Source organism: Takifugu rubripes, chromosome 3 (genome assembly GCF_901000725.2).
Source record: "Takifugu rubripes chromosome 3, fTakRub1.2, whole genome shotgun sequence".
In the NCBI taxonomy this organism is placed as follows: domain Eukaryota; kingdom Metazoa; phylum Chordata; class Actinopteri; order Tetraodontiformes; family Tetraodontidae; genus Takifugu; species Takifugu rubripes.
In genome coordinates, this window is record NC_042287.1 from 2,478,004 (window position 1) to 2,497,256 (window position 19,253).

The following is a 19,253-nucleotide window of genomic DNA, read 5'->3' on the forward strand; positions in this document are numbered from 1 at the left end:
CCAGTTACATCCCATACTTTTATTATACCAAACCAGTGCCACTGTTTTCCTCTACGGTAACTTAGGAAAACTATTTTCTTCCTTGTTTCCCTAAAAGGAAAATCTCAATGCATACTAATATAACTTGGATGGCAAATTTTATTTTCTGATGTTGTATTTAGGGAGCAGAGTCTAAAAACATTTTAGACTGGACAGTTTAGACCTTTAATTACGATTAGTCTTTTACATGAAACAGCTGATCATTTAAAATAAACTAAATGTGACACGCGTTAATCCCCCCCCCCAGCTCCAGGTCTGCTGCTCTCTGTCATGTCTACGATGGTCATTGGGTCACTTCCTGTAACCCACAGGTTCATTTATTGACGTAAAGATGCTCCCAACAGGTTCTCTGCTTTTACGCAGCCGCAATTCAAAATGACTCGCAACTACAATGGTAAAATAAACTTAAAGCATTCATGAAATATTTTACAAAAACGCATTTTTGTGTAATGGATCCTGGAACCTTTTCACCGGATCTGAAAGACACAAGAACAGAGACCGACGTCAGCTTACTGGTCACTTCCTGTCTGTCTCCCAGGTAAATCAAAAAATCACCATAAGAATGAAGCGCAACATTAAAGGAGGGCAGCAGGAATTCTGCCACAGATACTAGTTTATTGTTCCTACAGCCTGCAGCCGTTTATCAGCGCGACTCTCACCGTGTATTTGTCCCATTTCTTCTCAGGATCATAAGGTTCCCAGCGACTGGCAGGGAAGATGTGTTTGTTCTTTTCATACCAGCTTCTCAGCACCACTTTCCCAGCATGAGACTGTGGAGTGGGGAAACAGGAGTAACTGGTTTAAAATGCATGCTGTAAACCATTAAAAAACAACATATCACAGACAGCAGCGCCTCTTAAATGCTGCAACAATGACAAAACACCTCGTCTTTTTCCACGGTGGCGTCGTTCACAAGACGGATGTCATCGTGCACGTCGAAGCTGAAAAGAGGCCCTGAAGACAAACAGATGAAGAACAATCCGGTTCAGGACGTGACAATGTTGAGAAGCTATCATGCTACAGCTTTTCCTGCTTTGACGTGCTCTCACCAGATTTGCCTCTGGCTTTGGTCACGATGAAGTCGTAAAAACTGTGATGCTGAAAGACAAAAACAGGTTGAGGAATTCAACTCGCTGCATTGCCAGGTTGGAATCGCTGATGTGCTCTTACATGTGGGATGATCAGATCCTCCTTAATGTACATGAGCTGCTCCACCCCTGCAGACCTGCAGAGGGACGAACCTGTGAGCCTCGTTCACTTCAATATCCAAACACTAACAGGAAGGAGGACACGTGCCAGGCGACACATCTAAATAATGAGGCGGAATAAGGGGAGTTCTGACCGGAGCTCGCTGAAGTCCTTCCTGAGCACCTCCAGAGCCTTCTGCAGAAAGTTCTGGATGGTGTTGCCTTTCTTCATCTGCAGGATGGACACAAAAATGAGTAATACGCTGACAGATTCTTCTTCCAAATGGGAACGAAAAGTGTAAACTCCGGGGTAAAAAAGTACGCAAGTGAAAAATTAAGCTAAGAGAGGCACACAGAAAGGCTGCGGCCCATCACACCTTACCTTGACAGTCTTACGATGTCCAGAACCATCCCAGTAGCTGAAGGTGATTTCAATTTCCTCACCTGAAGACAAGCGTGTGCATGAATCCGAGAAAGGATGCAGCCTGAGCTTGTATCCATGCTTGTTCATGACACTCACCTTTAATTTTCTCCTGCTTGAGCTCCCACTCCTGCCTGAGCTCCTCTCGGAGACGATTCTCCTCCTCCTACAGTTTACAAAAACCACAGGTTTAGGTCTGCCGATTAGTAATTTATGTCATTTAACCACTGAAATTTCCAGTTTTGTGCTGTCTGATGTTGCAATTTGAATGAATCTCATTCCAGTTGCATAGATTGTATTATTGTGTAGACATTTTTTGCGTCCAATCAATTGAATCAGATGATTCTCACCTCTCGGTCTCGATCTGGAAGAAAACTTGTATCCACATCTGGATCTTTTCCCAGTTTTTTTTTCTTGGCTGAGCTATCTGAGCTATCTGTACAAAGAAAACATCACAGTCAGACATCCGGCTAGATTCTATTACCCTGAAGATGAGGTCAGGTCCACTTTATAACACTAACATAGGATGTTTTGCAATACAAAATGTTTGAACACTTTGTTGAATCAGATGAACTGGTAATGGGAACACAATTGTGCTAACACCCGTAGTTACCATCTGCGTCTTCCTCTTCCTCATTTTCTTCTGCATCTCCATCAGCGGTAAACGATAAACAAGCTATTTTCCTTTTTTGCTCCTCCTTTCGCTTCTTCTCTTTCTGCTTCTCCAATTTGCTGCCAAAACATAAAAACATGCCGCCTCCTCAACAAAGCCATACACGTTAAAGTATGTGGAGAAAGAGCAAGGCACACCTTGGTGTGAGCGGGACGCTTGGCTTGTGCAGCAACCATTAAATACACGCTGATAAAAACCCAAAAAGAGCTTAGTTAGCCTCCATCAAAGAGATCTGTGGTTAGTTCTGTGGTTACTCGGGCTAAACTAATTCTAAATAAAAGGTGAGGGCTGCAGCTAGGGGGAGCCAAATCCCGCTGGTCTGCACAAAGCAGCGAGTCAGTCGGAAAATCCTAGCTGGTTACGCCAGCGTGGGTGGGACTCACAGCAGTAGCTCCTTGGACTGCTCCTTCTTAGCCAGCTGCTTCTCCCTCTCCTTCACCAGAGCCTCCTGCTTGGCCTTCATATCATTTAGCGTCACCAGACCTGAAGGGAAAACAACAACCACGTCAATAAGCCTCGTACACACAAGCAAGACCCTTCTTTTAATTGGTTCAATTTTTGTCAGTTCTTTAAAAACACGGATGTGTCACTAAATTATGTTTTGCTAAGCAGCATGACATGACAGTGAAATGGTGGAAAGCAAGGCTCCGACGGGTTGCAGGTGTAATTACCAACAGTGCTGGACTTCAGCTCGGCCTCCACAGCATCGTAGTGGGCTGAAAACTTCTTATCGATGTTCGACTTGACCATGTTGTCCTGTCAGAAAACACATTAACACAGGAGACACTGCCTATCTATGGATCTAAGGCTCATTCTGGAAATAAAGTATCCTTATTATTACACTAACAAGGATAATAAAGTGCAGTGAAGCTGTAATTTTGGATTGTATGTTGTCAGAACTCACTCATCTCTAGTATTATTAAGATTTTTGACTGACAATGCTGTACTAGATTTTAGCCAATAATACTCTGCAGGTGTTCTACGGCTCTTTTACAGCGTTTGCACATTTTCTCAAATTAGGTGCCAATACCAGGATAATATTCTTGGCCGACCTGTTAATTGCCACCAATATTCTTTTCAAAAACACTGAAGATTAAAGGTTTTGATTACAACACAACTTTTCTGGAAAGGGGCTGTACTAAGGACCGTAGTGACCCCCTCAAAGACAGTTGTTTAGTGATCGCTGAATAGAATCAGGGTTCAATGACCACGGACATGACAAAAAATGTAATAATTGGTAATAAAAGTTACAAACCTCAGCGATCTTCTGCTTGAGCTGTTCCAGTTGCTCTCTTTCCTTTTCACGTTTTTTCATTAGTTGCATGGCTCGGCCAGCCTCACTGGCAGCTCCTTTGTACTGCGCCATGTTAACGTTTTTCTTTTAGGCGCCTGATTCGTAAAAAAATGTCAAAAGTTAAAGGAATAATTAGCTAAACTTTACAATAATACGAGAATATTTGAAGATGTAGCTCAAGCCCAAGCCTTCCAGTCGCTTCACACGCATCACAACAAGCAAAATGGCGACGACCAAGTGCATGCTGGGTAAATGCTGCCTGTGACGCCTTCATATTCCTCGGATATCTTTCTTTTAAAAAGACATACATAAAATTTCTGACACAAAAATACAGGCCTCCACCATAGGTAGGGTCATAGTAAATAGCAACGTAGTAAATGGTACTGAAAAACAGTTAATAACTTGTACAGTTATTTTGATTTAAATATATAATAAACAAGCAAACACTGGGTGTCACATAACCTCCTTGGTGGAGCCAAGCAGAAGTGCATAAAAATGAACTGTCAGGAATAGAAATCACAGGAACTTAGACAGGACAGACAAGACAAACACATTTTCAAGCTGCTGATTTCAACCAAATGTGTGATAAATTTTACAATAAGCACAAGTGAAACCCAGATAGATTGATATCAGAAAAGCCAAAGGTTTAAATTCAATTATGTCATTTACTCTTCCCAAATGAACTCTATTAATTTTTTTGCCCAGACAAAATGTTATCTTCAAATACCATGTTTAATCTTTTTTTTTTTTTACATATTTTAACAATGTCTTGTCCCCTTTTAATTAATCAACTATTCAATTTTCACCTGATTCGTAATTTAAGGTGCATCTAACCTCTAGTTATGAATGTGTTAGTGGAATCTCAAGAAACAAGTTTCAGAACTTTGCTCTTCTGAAGAGACAATGCCTCCATTCCACCTTAAAGATTGACTGTTGCCTTTTGTAAAAGCTGAACTAGTCTTGGTTTGTCAAACCATAGAATGTGCTACACAAGTGGCCTGGAGACACCACTCCTTCTTTGTCTGCGTCCAACCTCCTCTCAGCTTTTTCTTCTCTTGCACCCTGTTTTTCCTTCCCTTTAGTCGTGGTGTGACCTTCAGAGTAGCATTTCCTTCCACGTAGATGAGAGATACGATCGATAATAAAGCGTGAGAGAGAAACTCAGAGGGAGAAAGAGAGAATTTGATGTCTGTGGATGATGGTTTGACCATGTGGCAGGCAGCTCTCCTACTATACCATCTCTGCTCACTTCATGATTTGGTCTGGGCTCAAGAGGAGGTTGCATCTGTTGCTCCTCAGAACTGCAGCGTGCACTGCATACAAAAGGTAAGTCCTTTTGGAGCACGTGCATGCGCCAGTGTGTGCATGTAGTGTGCACAGCACACTGAAACATGGTTTGATAAAAAGAAGATGGCTCAGCTACTCCATCAGGATTTTATATATAACTTGCTCAGTCTTAAACTCTTTAGAAATCCATCTTGTTTGCAATGTTGGGTTCATAATAAGCTAAAATTACTGTGTCCTCTTCAAGGTATTATACACAGAATCCAAGAAAACACTTTATCATTAAAAAAAAGAATAAAGGAAATGAAAATGGAATTTTTGGGGAAAATTAGAAAGAAAGACCAATGGTCGTGACAGAGTCAAATCGTTAAGCTCTTTCATCACAATTTGAGGTTTCATCAAGGTTTTCTTTGTTTTTTTGTTATTTAAATGACTTCCTTTTTAATTGGCAATTAAAATATTTACACAAAAGCAAGCGCAGATGCTAATTTGAACAATAGTTTAATTGACTGACATGACCTTGTAACTCTTTCGTAATAATTATAAAATGTTAAATAATTAGTCAACAAAGTTCCAACTCTTTTTATCGTGGAAAAGTAGAACTTGTTGGAGGCTGATCCCCAACAAATGGGACAGTTCTTTCACAAAATGTGTCCCTCCTTCAAAGCCATTCTAATCATGACAACATTTTACTGGAGAAACACTTTTGTTAAATTTATTCGCTTTTGAGTTTGTAGTTTTCGTGAATGAATTTTCTTTTCAAGCCGATTATTTTTTCATTATAATTAAACATAATAAGAAATAATTTGACTCATCATTCAAAGCGTAATTAGAGTTTGGCCTCATTTCAAGTGTTTTTATGCATTCTTACAAGCACTGACAGAGCCGCTCCAGTGATTCCTCCCTTCAGTCTGAGGTTTTCATTTGTCCTTGTGTGTCTTGTTTCTCATTTAGTTACTTTCAGTCTCTCCAGGTTGTCCAGGAGCAGAAAAACAGTGTTTAACTGTCAGAGGAAGCACAGCTAATCCCCTTGGAGGAGCCTCTCTCTGCTTTTCCTTTTCTAATTCTCTGGTGCATTTAAAAACTGTTCCGTGTGTTTCTCAACCAGGGGAGGTTGAGAAGCACACCCTTGTGTTGGAAAAGGATGTTGACAACATACTCTGATCACATGTTGCATGCAAGTTGCTCATTAAACAACGTTATTCCAGTGGCGGCAACTCCAGCCAACAGCTTAACTGTCAATGGGTTCCTCACATATATTCTGTCTCTCCTGTTACCTGTTTGTCAAGTTAAACTGTCAAATTGGTGCTGCAACCTGTTGCAGAACGTCTCTCTCTCTCTCTCTCTCCAAGTGCATGCATGTATATATGCTATAGATGATAATAACGTGGTGCTGGAGTGCTTTGTTACTCATGCAATTTACCAGCATAGCTTGTTTAAGCTGCGCATGTACAGTAAATGTGCTGAGCGACGTGTTCACAACCACTGCGGACCAATAATATCATGAAGCTTCATCCTGTTCCAGAAGAGTTTGTTGGGTACTAAAAGCTCAGACTTGAATTTGCTTGATGTGCTGTGGCATGACCTTAAGTGGGCCTTTAAATGCCTAAAAACAAGCAAAAATGCCTACATAGTGATTTAAAAAACGGAGTTATCACAATGGCTCGACTGCGGTTAGAGATCAGTCATTTTGGAACAAACCATTTTGAGTATTTCTCTAGCAACAAGAAAGTCAAGGCTCAGTTCTAGGCCTCTGAGGAACACATATTCAACCATCCCTTAAAAAGAGTTTTCGGTAAAACACCAGATGACATTACATGATATTCTCTCCAGAGCCTAATTTCCCATCGTTCCAGTCACGTGCACTCCTCTAGGACCCATTGAACTGGGGGAAACCTATAATCCTTCTTCCCTTCAATGACTGCAAGCTAGCCAGATGCTGATGAAAAAGCAGGACCAAATCATAGCATTTCCTCCCACCATATTTCATGGCTAGGATGTTATCATCAAGGTGATACAGTGTCCTTTTCAGACTAGATGTAGAAGTGCATGTTTTTTCAATACGTACAGCCATAGTTTCATCAATCACAATCACAATCACAATCACAATCTGCCTTGGGGGATGTTGCAGTAATGGCTCCAGTGTTTCAGGGTTTCTGGATTGTTTCCTCATCTCATTGTTAAGTCTGTGTTATGCCCTTGGGGTCTCTTGGACAGGGTCCCCACAGTAGACAAGCCACAAAGTGTCTTTCTAAAGTCCAAATTACTTTGCAACCTTTTTTATTTTTATGTCACACAACAGGTCAGGATTGTATATCCTCTGAAAGCTATTTTTGACGAGGCATGACTCGCATTATGCAAAGTGTTAGTGGTTTTTATCACTGATTGTAGCTCTACTCTTCTGAACTCCTTTAATTAAGACTCCAGCTATGTTAACATCTAACTGTGACTTCACTGATTCATACTGTTTCCACTAGCATCTGGATTTTTTCATTCGTCCTTTTCAGGCACTATCTCTGTCCCCAGTTAGGTGATCAGCTCATTAGATTACATCATCTTGCGGTAAATGAATGCTATAAAATCCCCAAAGGTTCACATAGTTTTCCTTCACCTCATAATGAATCCGTTTTAGGGATGGAAGGTAACACACACTATTCTTTTCTCTTGTTTCTTTTCACTGAAACTTTTATTTATTTCAAATTATGTGAAATACATCAAAAACTGAAACTGCATTTAAGTTCAGATGTTTTAGGTAACTGTACATGTCTGATGTCTAGAATATTTTCTCTTTTTCCCTCTCTCCATTTCAGGGAGAAGCTGGATGTGAGTACTGCAGGATAACTAGAGCTGATATTAAAAACGCACTGGGGTTCCACTTGTTCACAAACTTGGGAAGTAAGTGAGACCAGTAGGCCCATGCTGGATGTGGAGAAGCTGCAGAACTTCTTAATTGTTGAGCAAACCTGCTTCCACTTGAAGGGTTAAGAGCACAACAATGACACAATGAGCAGACTGAGTGTTTTTTGTGCTTTCACTGTAAATACAGACTAGCCTACATGGCAAATAGGCCCATCAGTGATAAAACCTGTCAAAGATAAATGTTACATGTTCATATGCACACTAGAAAATTCCTGCTAATCCAAGTGTAAATATGTACTTGATCTTCAGTGCTGTGAGGCAACAATAGACCAGCAACATTGTTGCAAAACTAACATGTCCATTCAGCATATTTCTTATATGCAGAGAATCTGTCATGTTAATTTTCTACTTTGAAGTGGTTACAAGACTGTTATAAAGACAAATTATTATATTATTATGTGGAGTAGTAGATAACAACTTTACACTCAGTAAAACGTTGTATGCTGATTTTTGTTGATTTCTCTGAGGATAAATAAGGTTTATTGAAAAAACTGCTAACACTACTGAACCCTAAGTGTAAAAAGGAAAAAGATCATATGTATGTAAGTGTGTTCTATGTGTTCAGTATTATGGAATCTGAAACGAGCCCCCCGTACATTCCCAACAAGGCAGTTTGTGTCGCTACACCTGAACAACACATGGGACACGTTTTCATTGTTAATGTCTTAAGTTATTTTCTCTGTATCCTTTGTCTATAGGTTGCATCCCACGGCCATGCGATCATTTTCATGGAACAGAGGACCCTCAGATCTGTCAGCATTATGTTCACGCACCAAATGATGTAAAAATTGAGTTTTTGGATGACCCAAATCCCATATTTGACACCATTGTGGTGTCCTGGAAGCCCAGTTATTATGGTATGTTGACATGGATTAGAATAGAATATTATAACCAGCATTTCTGTGTATTCCCTGACCAATTTTTTTCAAATAAACACACATTTTTCAATAATCAGTATATCAATCTAATCCAGTTACTGTAAATTGTGACTTGGTACTTCACTTTTATAGTAGCATTTGCATGTGACACTCATAAGATTTAAGTATTTTTGGAATACTTTAATATAAACTAGGAAGGTTTTTATGAGATATCATCAGTATTTCCAGGCACCAAGTAGCACATGATTGATGATGGAAGCACATCCTTAATCACTGTTGGGTGTTTCCTGCAGGGATCGCATTCCTTCGAGGTTTTCAAGTTTCCCTGCAGCATTTGGGAGGATCTAGAATCACCTGTCAACTGTTCCTCTTCCACCGTAATCTCACTCTCCAACCTTCACATGCTAATACGGTGAGAAAGAGTGTGTTGCCTTTTCTCCCCTTTTAACAGTTTTTTTGAGGCTTTAAGGTACTGCAATGACAACAGGCGGTCATCTGGCTTCAATGCCCCAACGAAATAATTAGTGTTAAGGCCTGAAGAATAAGTACAATGATTGAAGAGTTACTGCGGTACAAAGCTATGTTCACCAATCGAGAAAGCCAATATGAGTGTCTGGGTGTATCTCCAAAAGTAGAGAAAAAGCTCATGTACTTATTACAACAATATAGGTTTGATATGGGATTTATGGCCTAATTATTTATTATTCGATTTCAAATACCCCAAATACTTCCATTTTCATCAGAAGGAATATTTAAGGGGTTAATTCAAAACAGACGTCAGAGAGAGTGGTAGTTAAAACATATTATTGTAATACAGTCGCGTAAGTCTATTTGAATTTAAAGTCTATTCCAATAGAGTCCAACAGCGCTGTTGAAGAAAGTTTTACGTTGGACATTAGACAGATATTGCCTCCGGGTAAACCTCTCCTTCGCTCCGGGGGGAGGGCGACTCTAAGCCAGCCGCTCGAACATTTTAAATGAAAACGTATCACAACCATTACAGTAAAACACGGAGAAAGAAAACGGCTGGAATACTCTTGACCAAGGGAGCTATTGAGCTAACTGCTAAGATGATAATATTTAGACATAAATATTATACTTGTGTACCTAGTGGAACACTATCATCCAACACTGATTTTGACTCAACTGACCACTGGACCTTGGAGCTATTGATAATTTTAATAATTTTGTACAATGTACACAAATGTACACTTTTTAAAACTAAAGTGTAGACAACAGCTTCCATGACTGCCGCCATGTTCGCTTCCGTAAACAACGCTCTGCGTGACGTCATTAACGATCCACTGCGCATGCGTGTCACATCAGAAGCGCATGCGTGCCACATCGCAGTCTGTAAACAGGCCATATTAACGCATGTATTCTGAACAGCTAACCAAATAATAATAATAATAATCGATCAGAATTGATCCGAATGCACCCTGTTGAGGGTGACTTTATTTCAACAAAGCTGTATATTTGTAAACCACAAAAAAGTGTTTGTGTGCTGAAATTGAAGGTCTTTAAAGGTTTTCATGCTCAAATCTTGCCACCCTTAAATGATCGATCCACTTTAGATGGCTGTAACATAATTAGAGGGGACAGGAGCATTGGGAGGTCAAAATGTTGCTTCAATTGGAACAAAACTCTACAAAAGTACTTTACTGTTGTTGGATCGCAATACCTCACATGTGTCACTGCTAATCCGCGTGTTCTCTGAATGAAGACTTTAAGAAGAAAATTGCCAATTTCAAAATGTATTTAGCAATAGAACGAATTCAAGATACAAATATTACAGAGCTCCGGGCCAGTTCATAACCCTACAATAACAGAGTCAATTGCCAGGGCATGAAGTCTGACAATCTAACTATCCCTTGACCCAGTCTTTTATAGAAACACATATGCAAATTATTGATGCTAATCCATCCCAATCCAGTCCATCTTGGATGACCTCGTCTTCTTCTTCCAGTCCCATTGGATGCTGACACAGTCCTCGTTCTCCGTTGTTGAACAGACACCCTGACAAGACAAACAGACACCCTGGCACTGACAGGCATTGCGCAACCTGCTTAAATAGGCAGCCCGATGTAATTTGCCTACAGGCAGTGGCAGCTGCCACCAATTGTGCCCCACACCACCCCCTGCTGGACAACGACCGACACAACCCAGAAACCCTGACAATAAACACAATTCTCTTCACTATTATATTTTTTGATGTTACTTTATTTTACCCCCTATAATGGGGCATGCTGTTGTATTGTAGGGTTATGATAACATGCTAAAAATATACTCTTGTCACTCTACACACAATAGCTCAGGGAGTGTTTTCAAAAGAGAGATATCCAAATCAAACTCTTAATCTCACATACCAGGAATTGTTTCTTTCAGTTCCCATTTATTTTATTTTTTTTAAGGTGTACAAGTCAGACCCGTTTCGGGACCTCTCCCTTGGAGCCCAATATGCGTTGACCGTCATGGCCTTACCGGTGCCTGAGCAGTGGGAGAGGTTCTACCACAGCGAGACCTTTTCCACACGCTGTAAGATCCAAAAGCCAGTAACAGACAGACGGACAGATTTTGAGAGGGTGGGGGGATTTGGGGTTTGATCCTTAACTTTATTGTCTTTATTTTCAGCGTGTGCAGAGAAGAACGGGCTGGACAAGTGCAACAAAGGTGTGAAAACCTGCTTCATGACAGAAAGTTCCGAGTGATGTGGATTTGGGTTACGCTCATATTTCTAGATCTCCTCTGATCGTTGCAGACTGGTACCCCAGGTATACCGAGGTAACACAGGAAGGGACCAACATCACCGTGACCTTTAACCTGGCACCTCCACTCTTGGGTATCAGCAGCTACTTCTTTCAGTGTTATGCTAATGGAATGAGGAAATACATTGATATAATTCCTGTGAGTAGAACCTTTCGGTTTCTTCAACAAAGAAATCAAGATTTATTGAAATTGTCACATTTATCATTATTTTTCTTTAGGATTTCTCCAAAAACGAAACCCACCACAGCTTCCAGCTGAGTGATCTCCTAGAAGGTGTCAATTATACTTGTGAGGTGAAAGAAACATGTATTATATAGTTTAGTTAAGCACCCTAGCTGATGTGTTGCTACTTTACTGTGATTATAAACAAAATAATTCCAATCAAGTTATTCAAATAATTCCAACCAAATTTCTTGTATTCTTTTATTTGATTTTTGGATGGGAAAAAGGCACAAGGCAGAAAAAAATAGATTTTTTTTAAAGTTTACAGCCTTAAAAGCTTCCACTAAAGACCACAGCATTCGTAAACACACAGGTTTACGGCATTTAAACTGAATTTGGAGTTTTAAAGCATGACGTTAAAGCTTCGGGTAAAGACGGTTGATATTTTAATTTCAATCATGGATTTCCATCCCAGATCGCAGCAAACAGGGAGGATGCAGTGAGGAAAACCTTCAGCATTTACATCCAGCAGAAAGGTGCGTCACAAACAATCACGCCACCATTGACGGATCAGTAATTTCCAGGCTGATACTTAAATGACTGACATCATCACACACCAATGTTGATGCTACATTTCGATATTGCACACAGAATGGACACAAGCATGCTGAGGATGGGAAATGTGAATTTTTAACAGTGTTTACACCAGGAGGAGCTGCCCGTCCCGCTCAATCAAGCTCCTTCATCTGTTATTGATGCAGCAGCTCAGTCAAACTCTCTCAACACAAAATATTAAATGAAAGGGATTTTTTTCCCCCCCAAGCACACTCTGTGGAGCCATCCCTGACTCTGATGCTTCCACCCTCTCTGGTTCTGCTGGTCTTTCTTTTACTCTTCCTGGCTGCCTGCGTCAGAAAGGGGCCCACGTTGCACATGAGGAAGCTCTTCCTGAAACCAGGTGGGAGGATAAAGACAACACTCCTCTGTGATATTTCTCTGCATGGCTGATGGGAGATACTGCTGATTTAATGGTAATTGTCTATTTTCAAACCTTTCTCCTGGCTCAGGACTCTTTCCGGCATCATTGTCTGAGATGGAGCAGCAGGATCAAGACGGCAACTCACCAGAGGAAGTAATGGCCATAAACAGGGCAACCCCCCCCTGTCTCCTCATTTGCTACAGCAGCAACGACGGGCCCGCTCATGTGAAAGCTGTCGTGCAATTAGGGGCTTTCATACAAAAGCACATGGCCACTCAGGTGCAGTGGATGGGTTTGTTGCGCTTTGCTGCAGGTTTCTGTGAAATAAACAGACTGCAATTCTGTTTTCCTCTCCAGGTGTTTCTGGATCTGTGGGACTCTCTGAGCGTGGCCCGGGAAGGGAGCATGGTCTGGCACTGCCAGAAGATCCGAGAAAGTGACTTTATCCTCGTGGTCTGTTCTCAGGGCCTTAATCGCAGGCCGGCGGCTCCGGGTACGGAGAAATTCAAAGAGGAAGAGGCGGACGCAGGGCTGAACTGTGCATCCGATACAGCTGTGCAGGTTATTAGTGAGGAGGTAGGCCGAGCCAAGGCCAGGGGACAGGACCTGTCCAAATACATAGCTGCCATCTTTGAGTACTGTGATGAAACAGACATCCCCACTGAGCTAAGGCTAGTGTCTAATTACACTCTCCCTAATGACTTGGTGCTCCTCTTCTCACACCTCCATGGGATGACGCTGTATCGACCTGGAAGTTACCTGAAGGTCAACCACATCTCAGCGGAAGGTTTTACAGAGTTACCTGCTGGAGCAGCTCTACAGCAGGCCATCTGTGAAGCCGGCATGGCAATGGCTGCGAAAAAACATCCATCCCTGGATGGAGAGGACTAAAAACGTCCATTTTCTACCCTTTCAAACATTAATTTCTAGAATTTTGTTCATTAGAACTTGAAACACATTGTTGTTTAGTATTCCGCGTGTGAGCAAACAGAAAGTTCGTGTCCTCACATTAGGACGTGACCTCAAACATTGTAAAACTGGTTAGGCATTCAAGCATTCTTTTATTTATCTGATTTACAGTCTATTGAGGCTGTTGATAACAGTCTGTCTGATCAACACTGCAAAATGTGTCATAATATGTGCGTGTGTTTATATGTGTGGTCTAATAAAAGAATAAACTATTTTTTAATAGTAAGTTTGTTTGTTTTTTGCTTTACCACCATTTTTTACAGTGCGCGGATTGAGGCACGACCAGATCTGGCAACCCGGTCCGAGTCGAGCTCAGTCGGTGACAGCCAGCCACGCTCTCCGGACGACTTGCAGTCATGGTGCTCGACTTGGACCTGTTTCGTACCGACAAGGGAGGCGATCCGGAGATTGTCCGCGAATGTCAAAGGAAGAGGTTTAAAGATGTGACGCTGGTCGACAAATTGGTCGCTGCCGATACGGAATGGAGGAAATGTGCGTAAGCGTATTTTGATTCCAGCTGCTCTAGGCGCTCCATCAGCTAACCGGTTAGCGTCGGCTAACAGTACTGAAACTACTACGGTGTTGGTATTCTCGACCAAATATGTTATCGATCCCGTCAGAATGCTACTTTATATTTTACTTCGTATATGTAGGTAGTTACAGTACACACACGTGTTTAGATTCTGAACAGTACATCTCATGTCGTTCCTTTTGGTATAAGTCCAATGAACTCACGTCTGGGGATGTTCATTTTTAATATGCTATTGATAATATACTCCTGGTGTAGCTTACAAGGGCATCACATATTGTTGGTTAAAGTTGTGGGTTCTTTTTCCAATTCATAAGTGGCTTCGTGCAGCGATAGAATAGGCGAATATATAGCGCTGCGATGCTAATGATAACGCTGCAACATTTAACAGGGCATCCAAATCAAACCTGGGAGAATTTTTCACATATTTTAAGGGTGGTAAGATAACCTTTGTATTCGGCACATTCCAAGTTCTCACATTCCTTGAAATCGACCTTAAAATCTCTGTGATGGAATTAGCTTAGCGGCGCCGAGTAGCAGCAGCGTGAGCTAATCTGATGCAATCATCATGTCATGTCAGCCCAACAAGCTACACTGACATGATCCCAGCTGATAACCCGAATCAGTTTGACGTCAATCACTCACATTCTTTTCATTCATTTCTTCCCTCAAAACAAATATTGTAAATATCATCAGTTTGGACAGGGGTACCAAAGTCCAGTTCTCGGCGGCTGTAGTCCAGCCGAGATTTCGGTCCTACCGGATGGACAACGCTCTCGCTTTCCTTGGCCGAAGCATTTTCTGCCTGGTAGGTTAGAAAACCTGGCTTGACTATAGGACTGGATTTGGACACCCCTGGAGTCTTGGGGTTTTACAATGAAGGCAGCCATCAGGCGCTACAAATGGGCTGACAGGAACCTTTTCTGGAGCTCAGTGATGTTTCCCTTCACAGGCCGCTTCACTGCAGACAACCTCAACAAAGTCAAGAACCTCTGCAGCAAGAGCATCGGGGAGAAAATGAAGGTAGAGGAGCGGCGCTCCTGCACCCTGAAAGTAGAGTTTAAAAATGTGTCCCATGTGTACACTGCTTATTTTGTGAATATAGAAGAAGGAACCGGTTGGAGAGGATGAAACTCTGCCTGAAGAAGCGCAGGACCTGGAATCCGTAACAGCTGAAACGTTAGCGGTATGACTGCCGGCGCTCCGGATTTCTGTTATGAAAACGCGCAGCTTGTTTGATTCTTTGTCATCGTTTGTGTTTTTGCATGCAAGACCCTGACAGTAGCCCAGATTAAGAAAGTGCGGCTGCTGGTGGACGAGGCCATTGGGAAAACTGACAGTGAAAGGGTGACACTGGAGGAAGAGCGATTCGAGCACCTCCGGGAGATCGGGAACCTTCTGCACCCGTCTGTCCCCATCAGCAACGACGAGGTGAGAGGTTCGAGGAGCACGAGCGGCACGTTTGTGATCAGACCGCCGTCGTTTAGCACGTTTCATATTCACATGCGTCTTTAAAAAACTCCGACAGGATGCAGACAACAAGGTAGAGCGGACCTGGGGGGACTGTGCTGCCCGGAAGAAGTACTCCCATGTTGACCTGGTGGTGATGATTGACGGGTTTGATGGGGAGAAAGGAGCGATTGTGGCTGGAAGCAGAGGTTACTTTCTGAAGGTGAGCTACCCTCATTTGCAGAGAGGGAAGATCACCACATTCTCATCCTTTTCTTTTCCTTTGCTGTGGCGTTCTAAGGGCCCATTGGTGTTCCTGGAGCAAGCTCTCATCAATTACGCCCTCAGGATTCTGCATAGTAAGAGTTACAGCATGCTGTACACGCCCTTCTTCATGAGGAAGGAGGTCATGCAGGAAGTGGCCCAGCTCAGCCAGTTTGATGAAGAGCTTTACAAGGTACGCTGACTCTTTCTGTGAAGGATTGAGTTGCATTTTGGTCACAAAGGTGCCAAAAACCTGGGTTCAAAGTTGCACAAACCTTCTTCTTTTTACTGGTTCATTGTGCATTTTCTTATTACTACAAAGACGTCCAACCAAATTCCTTGGATTGAGTTGGATTTCATTTTGAGGCCAAATCCCACAAAAGATGTATCACGAAATTCCTCTTCATGATAAAGTATCATCAGAAATCAACACTTTCGCTCCCAGCTTTCATTGACTGGTAGTTCTTGGCTGAAGAAACAAACAGTGCTTAATTTCTGGCAATAAACCTGCTTGTTGCTGCATATGTTAACTAAGTCTAATGAAATATTACATGATGGGTTACTATATGGATGCAAATTCCAGTTATTTTGATTGGTTCTTTTTAATATCTGTCCCCGATTGCCATCACGTCCGCCAGGTCATCGGGAAGGGCAGCGAGAAGTCCGACGACAGTTCCATCGATGAGAAGTACCTGATCGCCACCTCGGAACAGCCCATTGCAGCCTTCCTAAGAGACGAGTGGCTAAAACCCGAGGACCTTCCCATCCGCTACGCCGGCTTCTCCACCTGCTTCAGACAGGAAGTTGGCTCTCACGGCAGGGACACTCGCGGCATCTTCAGGGTGCACCAGTTTGAGAAGGTCAGCTTGAATTTCAACACAAATGCCAGCGACTGACATGAACAAATAGCACCAAGTGAAAGATGATTAAGTGAACCAGGTTTATAGCAAACCCATAACTTGGTTTGTTTCTGTTTTGCCATAGATTGAGCAGTTTGTCTACGCCTCTCCGCATGATGGCAAATCATGGCAGATGTTTGATGAAATGATCGGGACAGCAGAGGAGTTCTATCAGTCTCTGGGAATTCCGTATCGCATCGTCAACATTGTCTCCGGTAAGTTAAGCACACAACTGTCCGCATCCTCTGACTTTTAGTTAAATAATCCACCCCAATAATCCGTAATTGTCTGTCCCTGGAAGCAGATACTGATGAGATTTACAATATTGGATGGGAAACCATTTTGTTATCTTGTGTTTGTAGTGAGGTCGAAAAAAAGAAAACCAGTGCTCCCGTATGTAACCATTTGTTACATATGGCATTCTTTATTTTTGCACATTCATTGTGATTTTTAGACATTTGTTGACATAGCTGAGTATTTTCCACGGTTGTTGATGTTTCCTTTCCTTCAGATTTAAAGTAAGAATGTTTAAATTTAATGGATTAGGTAGTGTAAAATAAGAATGATCAATGTCTAGCAACTGATATAAACACTTATATGGTGAGACTGTTTTCAGCCATATCACTCAAACGATTTTACACATTTGCCTCCACAGGTGCCTTAAATCACGCAGCCAGTAAGAAGCTGGACCTGGAGGCCTGGTTCCCTGGCTCTGGGGCGTTTAGAGAGCTGGTCTCCTGCTCCAACTGCACCGATTACCAGGCGAGACGCCTGCGCATCCGCTATGGACAGACCAAAAAGATGATGGACAAGGTGAGTCCTTTTCTCCCGGGCTGGTGTGCATGGCTGCAAAGCTCTCTAGAAGTTTGCTAACATGTTAGCTACTGCGGAAGTGTGTCAGCCTTTCTGCTTTTTTTTGCTGTGCAGGCAGAGTTTGTGCACATGTTGAATGCCACCATGTGTGCAACTACACGCGTGATGTGTGCCATCCTGGAGAATTACCAAACCGAAGAAGGCATCGTTATTCCGGAGAAGCTCAGGGATTTCATGCCTCCTGGTAAGATGTGCTTCATTTTCAGTAAGGGCCACGTTTAGGTGAAGAACACTGTTGATAAATACAGTTGTATTTGATGTCAACTATTCTGTTGACACAGGATTCTCACTTAATAGCATGTAGATTTTTTTATTTTTATTTTTTTTAATTGTTGCACTCGAATTGATCCAGTAGGTGTTGCCAGTGTTTGGGACGTGATGAAGGCAGAGAAATGCTGTTTGCAAAGATATCGTTGACTTAAGGTGCTGTCATTGAATGTCTAACCTTCCTTTGTATGCTTTGCTCTTCTAGGTATGACTGAAATAATTAAATTTGTCAAGCCTGCTCCTATTGATCAGGAGACAGCTAAGAAAGCGAAGAAACAGCAGAATGGAGGGAAGAAGAAGAAGCAGGAGGGAGCAGAGGCGAACCTGCCCGACGCCATGGAGAACATGTCTGTCGATAACTCGTAGATCCATCTTACGGTTGCAGCTCCATCGGCCACATAAACGAGCTGCTGCTGATGGAGCGGAGCTTCACCTGTCCTATGAAATAAAAATAACAGAACCGGATCAAAGCCTTTGAGGGTAGGGGGTGGTGTCAGTCATCTCAGCTAATTCACTTTCTGGAAAAGGGATCCTTTTCAGATCAACATCTGTGCAGCCTAAAACAGAAAGATCCCTGCTTCTCTTTGATGGGACCTTCCATTAAGGTCTGTCTTCAGCCTTATATTTGTTATGTTTAGGGGACATCAAAAAAGATCAGGATTTTCTTAACAATCTGTCAGAAAGGTTTATTTTTCAATTCCAAATCTGTTTCTATTTCATGCTGTTAATTATGTCTGAGGAGTTTGATCTGTAATTCCAGTTTAATCGGGAGTAATTCTGTTTTAGGCTGTGTACTGTTAGACACACAATCACATTCATGCTGATCACAAGCTTCTGATTGAGACATTGATGTCCTACATATATAAGTACTGTGCATTGATGGTTACACTCTGGATACAAACAATAAATCCCAGTTTATATGGATGCTACAGAGGGACTCTCTTGTGTGTCTTTACATTTTTACACCAACATTTGTATTTTGTTCTTGAGTCCATGAGTTAGGTGATTATTGCATGCTTCACATCTAGCTGTTACTTCCTGTGAGCAAAGAAGTGAAGGGAGGAGAGAGAGTTCCATGGCTTGTCTGCAGAGCTCGTCTGACACTTGGAACAATGGGTGATGTGCGTTCTGACCCAACTCATGCTCCAACTGAGAAAACATGCTGCTCTAATCCATAAATACTGAATGCACTTGGAAACACCTTTCTATAGTTCTCTCATTTTTAAACCTCAAGTACTGACTGTTCTCCACCCCAAAATGAATCCCTGTTTCAGTCGCTGTAGTAAAATAGAACTGTAAAACATAAAATAACATCAAACCTAGAAATGAGGACAGGTTAGGACTTGACACCATCTGGACCTGCCAGCCTGATCCACTGGGCAATATCACAAGTTAAGGGAT

At 42.0% G+C, this 19,253-nt stretch overlaps 3 protein-coding genes across 3 annotated transcripts; 2 read left to right on the forward strand and 1 right to left on the reverse strand.

The window, feature by feature from the left end:
• Window positions 1–8: 8 nt before the first annotated feature.
• Window positions 9–3,854, reverse strand: fam50a (family with sequence similarity 50 member A). Its single transcript, XM_003962897.3, has 13 exons — window positions 3,576–3,854; window positions 2,992–3,076; window positions 2,704–2,803; window positions 2,261–2,379; window positions 1,998–2,083; window positions 1,747–1,813; window positions 1,609–1,670; window positions 1,382–1,458; window positions 1,210–1,264; window positions 1,089–1,137; window positions 923–993; window positions 699–809; window positions 9–515 (listed from the first exon to the last, which is right to left on the reverse strand). Exons 1-13 carry the CDS (start codon window positions 3,684–3,686, stop codon window positions 507–509), a joined length of 1,002 nt encoding a protein of 333 aa, XP_003962946.1. The 5' UTR covers window positions 3,687–3,854; the 3' UTR covers window positions 9–506.
• A 651-nt stretch (window positions 3,855–4,505) lies between these two features.
• Window positions 4,506–13,793, forward strand: LOC105419331 (interleukin-17 receptor D). Its single transcript, XM_011620827.2, has 12 exons — window positions 4,506–4,940; window positions 7,709–7,793; window positions 8,516–8,674; window positions 8,989–9,107; window positions 11,107–11,230; window positions 11,327–11,365; window positions 11,454–11,599; window positions 11,680–11,754; window positions 12,099–12,159; window positions 12,447–12,581; window positions 12,691–12,881; window positions 12,960–13,793. Exons 1-12 carry the CDS (start codon window positions 4,800–4,802, stop codon window positions 13,491–13,493), a joined length of 1,809 nt encoding a protein of 602 aa, XP_011619129.2. The 5' UTR covers window positions 4,506–4,799; the 3' UTR covers window positions 13,494–13,793.
• A 134-nt stretch (window positions 13,794–13,927) lies between these two features.
• On the forward strand, window positions 13,928–18,783 carry sars1 (seryl-tRNA synthetase 1). Its single transcript, XM_003962881.3, has 11 exons — window positions 13,928–14,063; window positions 15,053–15,123; window positions 15,206–15,286; window positions 15,373–15,531; window positions 15,629–15,772; window positions 15,851–16,006; window positions 16,452–16,673; window positions 16,798–16,927; window positions 17,368–17,525; window positions 17,640–17,769; window positions 18,058–18,783. The coding sequence occupies exons 1-11, from the start codon at window positions 13,928–13,930 to the stop codon at window positions 18,216–18,218; spliced, it is 1,548 nt and encodes a 515-aa protein (XP_003962930.1). The 3' UTR covers window positions 18,219–18,783.
• The last annotated feature ends 470 nt before the right edge of the window (window positions 18,784–19,253 follow it).